The sequence below is a fragment of the Nerophis lumbriciformis genome, linkage group LG04 (assembly GCF_033978685.3).
Source record: "Nerophis lumbriciformis linkage group LG04, RoL_Nlum_v2.1, whole genome shotgun sequence".
Classification (NCBI taxonomy): Eukaryota; Metazoa; Chordata; class Actinopteri; order Syngnathiformes; family Syngnathidae; genus Nerophis; species Nerophis lumbriciformis.
In genome coordinates, this window is record NC_084551.2 from 5,127,501 (window position 1) to 5,140,364 (window position 12,864).

Genomic DNA, 12,864 nt, shown 5'->3' on the forward strand with positions numbered 1-12,864 from the left:
GGCCATACTTTTTTTTTTGTAAATAAAAGCCATGCCTTTTGAAAAAACTGGCCTACCGGTACATTTATTTTTTCCTCTTCATTTTAAATTAAAAAAAAATGGGTAAAAGGAAAAATAATCTATAGATTAATCGAAAAAAATAATCTATAGATTAACCGATTAATCGAAAAAAATAATCTATAGATTAATCGATAGAAAAATAATCGTTAGCTGCAGCCCTAGTCTCCTCTCAATTGCTCTGTTTATTGCAGTTCTGAGTGTTGCTGGGTCGGGTTTGGTTTTGGAATTGGATTGCATTGTTATGGTATTGCTGTGTATTGTTTTGTTGGATTGATTAATTTAAAAAAACAAAAACTTTTTTTTTTAATAAATAAATAAATTTACCAAAAAAATCGATTTTTAAAAAACGAGAATCGATTCTGAATCGCACAACGTGAGAATCGCGATTCGAATCCGAATCGATTTTTTACCACACCCCTACTCTATAGTGTATACAAACTTTTCTATTCACAAACCCTGTTCAAAAACCAATCAAGTTTGTAAATCGAGGTTCCACTGCATTGTCCCGTTCATTTGAATTAAACTGCTGATATGTGAGGGGTGTGCTCACTTTTGAGCGATACTGTACATACAGCAGCTCAGGAAATATTGTACCCCCACCTGTAAGTTTGAAAGCTGCGTGAAGGATTTTTCACATCCAGGTTGAGTACACTTGTACGGCCGATCCCCAGTATGAATCCTGATTTAAAGCACAAACAGGTGGTATTGGTCATCACACAAAGCGGGAGACACCTGCGACTGGAAGTTCACCTGTTGTGCTGCTGAAGGTGACTGAGCTGCCTGAAGCTCTTCTGGCAGTAGGAGCACGAGTAAGGCTTCACTCCAGTATGAATGCGGATGTGCTGGGCCAGGTAGCTGGAGTTGGCAAATGACTTGGTGCAATGTGGACACTTGTGAGGCTTTGACTCTGTGTGGTTCCTGAAAGATAGTTCATGGGTCATAAATGTAGAAATGTTTTTTTTTTTTAATTTCATTAATTGTAGTAAGTGTAAATTATATTGAAGTAAGTATATTCCTGTAAATGCTCTAATTAACACCTCAAGTCAAGTAAATGTCAGGTCTCTTATAATCGTGTTGTGTACACAAGCAAAGAACCGCTGCAGTCTTAAACTAGTGCTGCGTTAGAAACAGGGATTAACAGCTGCGGCTGTAGGCAACCTCTTGTTGAAATTTGTATGGACTCCACATGGTGGCAGTAGCTTCATTTAAAGGGGAACTGCACTTTTTTGGAATTTTGCCTATCGTTCATAATCATTATGAGAGATAAGAACACACGTCTTTTTTAAACGACTTTAAAGATGATTAAAAAAAAAACGCTAATGGGAGTCAACGTTGTAGCCTTCAAAACTCTCCAACAACCTTTTATATACACACTGCAAGTCTATATATAATGTAATAACAGACACGTTCATAACAATTGGTAACATGTTCAATATTTACCGTATATTGATCATTTTAATAATTTCCGGGACTGATCTTGATTTCTGTTTCCATAGCAGCGCACGTCTGACTTCTGGCAACAATGGGTGTTCCTACTTCCAGAATCAAACGTGTGCTGTAATTAGGGATGTCCGATAATGGCTTTTTGCCGATATCCGATATTCCGATATTGTCCAACTCTTTAATTACCGATACCGATATCAACCGATACTGATATATACAGTCGTGGAATTAACACATTATTATGCCTAATTTGGACAACCAGGTATGGTGAAGATAAGGTCCTTTTTTTAAATATTAATACAATAAAATATGATAAATAAATTAAAAACATTTTCTTGAATAAAAAAGAAAGTAAAACAATATAAAAACAGTCACATAGAAACTGGTGATTAATGAAAATGAGTAAAATTAACTGCTAAAGGTTAGTACTATTAGTGGACTAGCAGCACGCACAAACATGTGTGCTTACGGACTGTATCCCTTTCAGACTGTATTGATATACAGGTAAAAGCCAGTAAATTAGAATATTTTGAAAAACTTGATTTATTTCAGTAATTGCATTCAAAAGGTGTAACTTGTACATTATATTTATTCATTGCACACAGACTGATGCATTCAAATGTTTATTTCATTTAATTTTGATGATTTGAAGTGGCAACAAATGAAAATCCAAAATTCCGTGTGTCACAAAATTAGAATATTACTTAAGGCTAATACAAAAAAGGGATTTTTAGAAATGTTGGCCAACTGAAAAGTATGAAAATGAAAAATATGAGCATGTACAATACTCAATACTTGGTTGGAGCTCCTTTTGCCTCAATTACTGCGTTAATGCGGCGTGGCATGGAGTCGATGAGTTTCTGGCACTGCTCAGGTGTTATGAGAGCCCAGGTTGCTCTGATAGTGGCCTTCAACTCTTCTGCGTTTTTGGGTCTGGCATTCTGCATCTTCCTTTTCACAATACCCCACAGATTTTCTATGGGGCTAAGGTCAGGGGAGTTGGCGGGCCAATTTAGAACAGAAATACCATGGTCCGTAAACCAGGCACGGGTAGATTTTGCGCTGTGTGCAGGTGCCAAGTCCTGTTGGAACTTGAAATCTCCATCTCCATAGAGCAGGTCAGCAGCAGGAAGCATGAAGTGCTCTAAAACTTGCTGGTAGACGGCTGCGTTGACCCTGGATCTCAGGAAACAGAGTGGACCGACACCAGCAGATGACATGGCACCCCAAACCATCACCCAACCATGCAAATTTTGCATTTCCTTCGGAAATCGAGGTCCCAGAGTCTGGAGGAAGACAGGAGAGGCACAGGATCCACGTTGCCTGAAGTCTAGTGTAAAGTTTCCACCATCAGTGATGGTTTGGGGTGCCATGTCATCTGCTGGTGTCGGTCCACTCTGTTTCCTGAGATCCAGGGTCAACGCAGCCGTCTACCAGCAAGTTTTAGAGCACTTCATGCTTCCTGCTGCTGACCTGCTCTATGGAGATGGAGATTTCAAGTTCCAACAGGACTTGGCGCCTGCACACAGCGCAAAATCTACCCGTGCCTGGTTTACGGACCATGGTATTCCTGTTCTAAATTGGCCCGCCAACTCCCCTGACCTTAGCCCCATAGAAAATCTGTGGGGTATTGTGAAAAGGAAGATGCAGAATGCCAGACCCAAAAACGCAGAAGAGTTGAAGGCCACTATCAGAGCAACCTGGGCTCTCATAACACCTGAGCAGTGCCAGAAACTCATCGACTCCATGCCACGCCGCATTAACGCAGTAATTTAGGCAAAAGGAGCTCCAACCAAGTATTGAGTATTGTACATGCTCATATTTTTCATTTTCATACTTTTCAGTTGGCCAACATTTCTAAAAATCCCTTTTTTGTATTAGCCTTAAGTAATATTCTAATTTTGTGACACACGGAATTTTGGATTTTCATTTGTTGCCACTTCAAATCATCAAAATTAAATGAAATAAACATTTGAATGCATCAGTCTGTGTGCAATGAATAAATATAATGTACAAGTTACACCTTTTGAATGCAATTACTGAAATAAATCAAGTTTTTCAAAATATTCTAATTTACTGGCTTTTACCTGTATATGTTTTTTTCTTTCTTTATTATGTATTTTCGGCCGGTGCGCCCTATGCTCCGGAGCGACTTATACTCCGAAAAATATGGTACTATTCTGGGACAAATAAGGATTCACAACTTTTATCTTTTTGAAGCTAAATATACTGCTGCTTATAGAAGCGAGCACGAAGGAAGAGTGAGACGTGGCAGGGGAGAGGTAAAGCGAAAGCGATTTTGACACTATAAATATGGAACTTGGAGCCAAGCTATTTTGATATAAATCAACAGGAAATGTCCCCGGCCAGCTGGACCAGACGAGTGAGTCACTTTAATATCCATCATGAGACCCACAGCACGCCATGCGTGTTAGTACAACTACAGTGCATGCGCTGTTTGACTAGCTCATCTGTGTACAAAGAAAAGATGAAATATGGGCTAATACTTTACAGATACTGTAATATGACTTCATGTTTTCAGTCAGTACAAATTGGTGTCGTATCGCAGTGTTGTGCATTACAAACCCAAACGCGTTTTGTGTTGTAGAAGCGAGCTTATCTCTTGCCGTAGTTAGCTTTTACGGCTAATACCAATGCATGCCAATATGTTACTACGCTAGAAAAAGAGTTCTTCAGTGTTCACTCTTACAATAACAATGTCGCTATATTAACGCTTGGTTACTATACGGGTTACAGAACGCAAAGAAAGTATGTTGATGGTTTTTGAATGTATTTTTAAAGCGATTTAGAGGTCAAATTGATTGCGCCCATTAGCTGCATCGATAGCCACCTTGAACGAGCCGATTTTTACATGTTAGAAATATTGTTGTCCCGATACCAATATTTTGGTACCGGTACCAAATTTCTTTCTATACATTTCGGTACTTTTCTAAATAAAGGGGTGCACAAAAAATGTCATTATTGGCTTTATTTTAACAAAAAATCTTACGGTGTTTCTTATTGCAATTTGTCCTTAAATAAAACAGTGAACATAAAGGACAACTTGTGTTTTATTAGTAAGTAAGCAAACAAAGGCTCCTAATTTAGTCTGCTGACATATGCAGTAACATGTTGTGTCATTTCCCATTCGATTATATTGTCAAAATTATTAAGGACAAGTGGTAGAAAATTAATTATTAATCCACTTGTTCATTTACCGTATTTTCCGCACTATAAGCCGCGCCTAAAAACTACAAATTTTCTCAAAAGCTGACAGTGCGGCTTATAACCCGGTGCGCCTTATACATGGATTAATATTAATATTCATTTTCATAAAGTTTAGGTCTCGCAACTACGGTAAACAGCCGCCATCTTTTTTCCCCATAGAAGAGGAAGCGCTTCTTCTTCTACGGTAAGCAACCGCCAAGGTAAGCACCCGCCCCCATAGAAGAGGAAGCGCTTCTTCTTCTACTGTAAGCAACCACCCGCCCCCGTAGAAGAAGAAGCGCGCGGATATTACGTTTCATTTCATTTGTGTTTTTACATCTGTAAAGACCACAAAATGGCTCCTATTAAGAGACACGCGTACAACGCAGAATTCAAACTCAAGGCAATAAGTCACGCAGTAGAACACGGAAATAGAGCAGCAACGAGAGAATTAAACATAAATGAATCAATGGTGCGTAGGTAGAGGAAGCAACAAGATGACCTGCGCCACTAAGACAGGGAGACAGCGCCGGACTACATACGCCAACATCTGCCAGTGGATCGTAAATGCCTGGGCGGATATATCGGTCTCAACTGTGGTCCGAGCTTTCCGGAAGGCAGGATTCACGGAACTGCTGGACAACAACAGCAACATTGACTCTGATGACTTCGACGAGACGGAGCCGTCCATTTTGGATGCCGTTTTCGCCCAACTTTTTAATTCAGACACTGAAGAAGAATTCGAGGGATTTATGGATGAGGAATAACTTCAGAAAGTGGGCTTTAAATGTTTATTTTGTGTGTTGTGTGACATTAACGTTCGAGCAACGTTGAGTTATTGATGTTGCTATTGCTCTGCACTAATTTGAGTGTTACTATTTTTGTGATTGCACATTTGCACATTACATTTTGGGGGTGAACAGAGTTGTTAGAACGCTGGTTTGTAATATATTATTAAAGTTTGACTGACCTATCTGACTGTTTTTTTGACATTCCCTTTAGCGCAGCGTAGGCGTGGCTTATAACCCGGGGCGGCTTATAGGTGGACAAAGTTTTGAAATATGCCATTCATTGAAGGTGCGGCTAATAACCCGGGGCGGCTTATAGTGTGGAAAATACGGTACTGTTAATATCGGCTTACTTTCTCTTTTAACATATTCTATCTACACTTCTGTTAATATGTAATAATCATTTATTATTCTGTTGTTTGGACACTTTACATTAGTTTTGGATGATACCACAAATTTGGGTATCAATCCGATACCAAGTCGTGACAGGATCATACATTGGTCATATTCAAAGTCCTCATGTGTCCAGGGACATATTTCCTGAGTTTATAAACATAATAAAACATTTTAAAAAACGAAAGAAGATGTGATGCCAAAAAATATTGACGTAATCATAGTAGTATCGAGTATATAAGCTATTGTACTTGGTATCATTACCAGCAATGACACGGCGTGACGACAACGGGGGCGCGGGGAACCAGTACTTTTCAGAGGCGGTATAGTGTCGAATATGATTCATTAGTATCGCGGTACTATACTAATACCGGTATACCGTACAACCCTAGTTAGAAAGCGGAAAGAAAAAAAAACTTCTGTCCTCGTCTCTCATAATGATTGGGAACGATAGCAAAAATTCCCCCCCAAAAAGTGCAGCATCCAGCGGCTTTATCTACCTCTACATGCGCTTTAATATGTTAAAGAGTGAAACGCATGGGTGTCACACTTGCCATACGGTAATTTCCTGCAGTTTGCAACGTTTTCCTTTTCTCTTACTCATGCATTTCAAATCAATATTTAAGTTCAAAATACATGAGTTTTTCAACATGGAAAATAACAGTCTTTTTCCAATAAACACTCGCTTCCAATTAACGCCCTGTCCTTTTTGCAATTCAGCTTCATAAACAACAGGGCTAGAATTAGTCATTGTAGAGGTTAGGAATAACATGTAACACATTTATTTTTTTCAATAACTATTCTGTAGTGAAAAACAATAAACATGTTACATCTGAAACAGCTACTTCTTCAAGTACGCCAACAGCTTATTAAGAATAGGGAAGCAATGTCAATCACAATCAGGGAAAACAGCAAGCAGCAAAGTTAGTCAAAGACAGAATTTGAGTTGCGGCCAAAATAAACGTTTGGCCATGACGGTCCATACATACAGGGGGTGGGGTGGCGGCGTGCAGATTGTGCCTGTAGTTCCCATGTGTGTACTCAGCTTTACAAAGCACATGTAAAGAACGTGCATGCATGATCGGACTTGTGCAAACAGATTCTACGGATGCGGCGCCGCCGGAAGAATGAACACGCGGCGCCAAAGCACAGCAGGGCAGCGCAATTTGTACCGCACAGACAAAATTATATTATTCTTGGTAGGGAAAGAAATCCTATTAAACATTCAATTAATTGGTTTTAAATGACAAAACACATCTGGTGACATTTTCAAAGGGAAAGCACATGCAGAGAGGATGAGAGTACATGCAGTCAAGACACCAGCACACAACTGAAGGACAAAAAAACAATAAAAAAAAAAAAAAACAGCAGGCGCAACAACACAGTAATTATGGAAATTATACTTGCAATGGGAGTAAGGATGGAAATTTGACTACATTTTTAATCAAAAACTACCAAATTTTTTATATTAATGGAAAAGTGCTTTATTTTGAACAAGGACGTCATCCCCAGGCATCAGGTTGTATTGAAACAAACAGTGAAGGCTATATAACAAATGACATACAGTTTAACTAAATTTGTTTAAAGTGGCCTAAACCTTTGCCACAAATGGCCGCATTTTAATTCAATTAATTACTGAAATAACGACAGTGCTCATTAAATAGTCTTACTTTATTTTCACCTGGGCCAAAAAAGCTAGTTAATCTCCGAAATTTGACCTCTAACTTGGCGTCTGTAAATCAGATTGCCAACGTTCAAACTCTGATATGAAGAAGGACATGATGGTAGTGCTCATCGTTTATTCATTCTCATTAGGGTCATGGTTGAGTTGGAGCCTATCCCATCTTACTTTTAGGGTGAGAGGGTGGGTGCACCCTGGATTGGTCACTAGTCAATAACAAAGAACATACAAAAATAACAATTCACACAATTTAGTCTCCAAATAACTTAACAAGCATGTTTTTAGGCGGAAACTCACTACAGACATTCGAACCTTCAACCTGCGGACTATTAGGCCATAAAGTCTAAACCCTCAACACCTCCTAGCTGTAAATTAAGAATTAAGGGATTCTTTAATTTGTCCTAACTGGATTATCCTATAAATCATTGTTTACCACAATCTTTTTGTTGCGAACAAGTTTATTAGGGGGTCAGACATATTTGTTGGGTTTAATGTCAACGCTTCCGACCTTGGAAACTTATGACATTGCGCCAACTCCTATCCTATTCTTTGAGTGACTGCTCCAGTCTTGTCGGAACAGCGCCACCCAGTGTCCGAACAAAGACATAGCCAATCCATGCAAGCACAACGTGTAGCGGTCAGAGGAATACCGGTGAACTACAGGTAAAAGCCAGTAAATAGAATATTTTGAAAAACTTGATTTATTTCAATAATTGCATTCAAAAGGTGTAACTTGTACATTATATTTATTCATTGCACACAGACTGATGCATTCAAATGTTTATTTCATTTAATTTTGATGATTTGAAGTGGCAACAAATGAAAATCCAAAATTCCGTGTGTCACAAAATTAGAATATTACTTAAGGCTAATACAAAAAAGGGATTTTTAGAAATGTTGGCCAACTGAAAAGTATGAAAATGAAAAATATGAGCATGTACAATACTCAATACTTGGTTGGAGCTCTTTTTGCCTCAATTACTGCATTAATGCGGCGTGGCATGGAGTCGATGAGTTTCTGGCACTGCTCAGGTGTTATGAGAGCCCAGGTTGCTCTGATAGTGGCCTTCAACTCTTCTGCGTTTTTGGGTCTGGCATTCTGCATCTTCCTTTTCACAATACCCCACAGATTTTCTATGGGGCTAAGGTCAGGGGAGTTGGCGGGCCAATTTAGAACAGAAATACCATGGTCCGTAAACCAGGCACGGGTAGAATTTGCGCTGTGTGCAGGCGCCAAGTCCTGTTGGAACTTGAAATCTCCATCTCCATAGAGCAGGTCAGCAGCAGGAAGCATGAAGTGCTCTAAAACTTGCTGGTAGACGGCTGCGTTGACCCTGGATCTCAGGAAACAGAGTGGACCGACACCAGCAGATGACATGGCACCCCAAACCATCACCCAACCATGCAAATTTTGCATTTCCTTTGGAAATCGAGGTCCCAGAGTCTGGAGGAAGACAGGAGAGGCACAGGATCCACGTTGCCTGAAGTCTAGTGTAAAGTTTCCACCATCAGTGATGGTTTGGGGTGCCATGTCATCTGCTGGTGTCGGTCCACTCTGTTTCCTGAGATCCAGGGTCAACGCAGCCGTCTACCAGCAAGTTTTAGAGCACTTCATGCTTCCTGCTGCTGACCTGCTCTATGGAGATGGAGATTTCAAGTTCCAACAGGACTTGGCGCCTGCACACAGCGCAAAATCTACCCGTGCCTGGTTTACGGACCATGGTATTTCTGTTCTAAATTGGCCCGCCAACTCCCCTGACCTTAGCCCCATAGAAAATCTGTGGGGTATTGTGAAAAGGAAGATGCAGAATGCCAGACCCAAAAACGCAGAAGAGTTGAAGGCCACTATCAGAGCAACCTGGGCTCTCATAACACCTGAGCAGTGCCAGAAACTCATCGACTCCATGCCACGCCGCATTAACGCAGTAATTGAGGCAAAAAGAACCTCCAACCAAGTATTGAGTATTGTACATGCTCATATTTTTCATTTTCATACTTTTCAGTTGGCCAACATTTCTAAAAATCCCTTTTTTGTATTAGCCTTAAGTAATATTCTAATTTTGTGACACACGGAATTTTGGATTTTCATTTGTTGCCACTTCAAATCATCAAAATTAAATGAAATAAACATTTGAATGCATCAGTCTGTGTGCAATGAATAAATATAATGTACAAGTTACACCTTTTGAATGCAATTACTGAAATAAATCAACTTTTTCAAAATATTCTAATTTACTGGCTTTTACCTGTATGACTGCAGCTATCGAATATTTTAGTCATTGAGTTTGATTAATCAATTAATCAGATAAAATACACTTTATAGTGAAGTGAATTATATTTATATAGCGCTTTTCTTTAGTGACTCAAAGCGTTTAATATCTAAGTTACATTTAAACCAGTGTGGGTGGCACTGGGAGCAGGTGCATCAATATACTAAAGTGTCTTGCCTAAGGACACAACGGCAGTGACTAGGATGGCGGAAGCGGGGATCGGACCTGGAACCCTCAAGTTGCTGGCACGGCCACTCTACCAACCGAGCTATACCGCCCCTTTATAGCCTATTTATTGGGAAATAAACAAAAATGATTCTGCTTGTCCTAACCTCCATTCTTTTTTTAAATAAGTGCACATGATCCACATTTGTCATGTCTGTGTAATCATGTTTTGTTTTAAGTCATGTTTTGTTTAGTTTCTGTCTTTTCACTCCCTTGTCTTGTCACCATAGTTACCCATTAGTTTCACCTGTCATGTCACGCACCTGTTTTGAGTCACGCACCTGTTGTTAATCATGTCCATAGTATTTAAGTTCATTCATTTTCTGTTGTTCGTCCTGACGACCTCACCACATTTATGCTCTGTCCATTTTTTCATGTCCATGTTCACGCTGCTCCTTTTTTGTCCATGCCAAGTAAGTTTTCTTTATTCAAGCCATAGTTTGCAAGTTTTGTTTAATTGTTCATAGTTTATTCTCCGCCACTGTGCGCGCTTTTTGTTTGATCCTTTTTTTTTGTATTTATAGTTAATAAATAAATCATGTACCTTCATTCCCGTCTCGCCCGTGCTAACTTTCCGTAGCATCCCGGAAAAGCTAACACCCAGAACCAAGTCTTGACAACATTGACATTTCTCTTTTAAAATTTGTGCTTTTGTACGTTGGATTGGTTTGAGCATGTTTACAAAAAAAAAAAATTTTTTTTAGTAGGATGTGGACCCCCGTTAGAACAAGTTTGGACGCCTGTGGTCAAATGCATTGATTATTTTGCATGCTTGTCACACATTTAGCAAATTTCATCGATTATTATGCCCATCCCTAGTTTGGGGCGATGTGCAACTTATGAGGGGAGGCGCCACACCATGCAAGCCGACATCTTAAAGAGGAACTTCCCCTTTTTAAAAAATGTTTTCTATCATCCATAATTCTTATGTAAGACAAGAAAACATACGTCTTTTTTAATGCATTCTAACCAGAGGTGGGTAGAGTAGCCAGAAATTGTACTCAAGTAAGAGTACTGTTACTTTAGAGATTTATTACTCAAGTAAAAGTAAGGAGTAGTCACCCAAATATTTACTTGAGTAAAAGTAACAAGTATGTTGTGAAAAAACTACTCAAGTACTGAGTAACTGATGAGTAACATACACACACATATCATATACATATATATATATATATATATATATATTTATATATATATATATATACACACACATTTATATATATATATATTTATATATATATATATATATATATATATATATATATATATATATATATATATACAGTATATAATTTATATTTATTTATTTTGCCGTTTTTGTTTACATGTTAAAGGTGTTTTAATGAATATACATGCATGTTTAACACATATACATTCCTTTCTTTCATGTTGACAAGAATATAAGTTGGTGTATTACCTGATTCTGATGACTTGCATTGATTGTAATCAGACAGCAGTGCTTAACGTCTACGTTTTCAAATGCAGGAGAAAAAAAGTTCCTCCTTTCTGTCTAATACCACATGAAAGTGGTTGGTTTTTGGTATCTTATTTGTCCAGCTTCCATATTCGTTTTCACACACTTTACAAGAAATACATTGGCGGCAAATTCCGTAGCTTGCTAGCTTGTTTGCGCTGGCTTTCGGAGACTCTTGTTTTGAAAGCGCAGGCGCGATGGAGCGGCGCTTTTATTGTGAAGACAGGAACTGTGCAGTCAGTCTTTAGGCTTGTGACGGGATGTACGTTTGAAATAAAAAAAAGTGTCTTTTTTCCTTCACACTTTTGATTGATTGATTGAAACTTGTATTAGTAGATTGCACAGTACAGTACATATTCCGTACAATTGACCACTAAATGGTAACACCCCAATAAGTTTTTCAACTTGTTTAAGTCAGGTCATGTGACCGCCTGGCTCTGTTTGATTGGTCCAACGTCACCAGTGACTGCATCTGATTGGTGGAACGGAGTCAAACGTCACTAGTGACTGCATTTTGTTGGTGGAACGGAGTGAAACGTCACCAGTAACGCAGGCACTTTGAAGGTCTGTCTGACAGACCAAAACAAACAAAGCGTGCATTAACAGATCGATAAAAATTAGTAGCGAGTAGCGAGCTGAATGTAGATAAAAGTAGCAGAGTAAAAGTAGCGTTTCTTCCCTATAAATATACTCAAGTAAAAGTAAAAGTAAGTTGCATTAAAACTACTCTTAGAAGTACAATTTATCCCAAAAGTTACTCAAGTAGATGTAACGGAGTAAATGTAGCGCGTTACTACCCACCTCTGATTCTAACTCATAAACAAACGCTAGCCAACGTCAGCTAACAATAATAGGAGTCCTCCTTTGCACCCATAAAGCCTTCTAAAAAACATCCAAAAAGTGCCAACAATGCTCCATTTCATTTTGTGACCTAAACATTACCCAAGTACTAGCGATGATGTTATTTTTAGCACTGACCTTAGGACCTAATAACGTTAGTAATTGATCACAGCGATGTAACTAACTTATGCTGCTATATTGACATCATGAGCTGGTGAGCTTCTCTCTTGCCTCTAAACTGGTAAATGTTCATTCTTGACTATAAATGCCTGTCACCTTGATAGTAGAAAGTTGCGGCCATAAACCGAGAAGTAGGTCAACTTTGACAGCCAACCTTTTTGTTTTTTTTAACCCTTTGCGAGGAGTATGATGAATTCCTCATCTAAACGGGAAGATAGGAACATCCCATCAGTTGTAATACCAGTGGCCTCTCACAAAGTCTGCAGTGAGTTGTAGTCAGTTTTGAAGGAAAAAGCGAACACT

At 38.9% G+C, this 12,864-nt stretch overlaps 1 protein-coding gene across 3 annotated transcripts in view; it reads right to left on the reverse strand.

The window, feature by feature from the left end:
- Positions 1 to 12,864, reverse strand: part of znf384b (zinc finger protein 384 b) — a 46,417-nt gene that overhangs the window by 9,445 nt on the left and 24,108 nt on the right. For all 3 annotated transcript variants that reach the window (XM_061947708.1, XM_061947710.1, XM_061947709.1), the window contains 2 exons: positions 811 to 978; positions 661 to 739 (listed from right to left, as the gene is read on the reverse strand). In XM_061947708.1, coding sequence (XP_061803692.1) covers positions 661 to 739; positions 811 to 978 — 247 coding nt within the window. The remainder of the gene's footprint in view (positions 1 to 660; positions 740 to 810; positions 979 to 12,864) is intronic.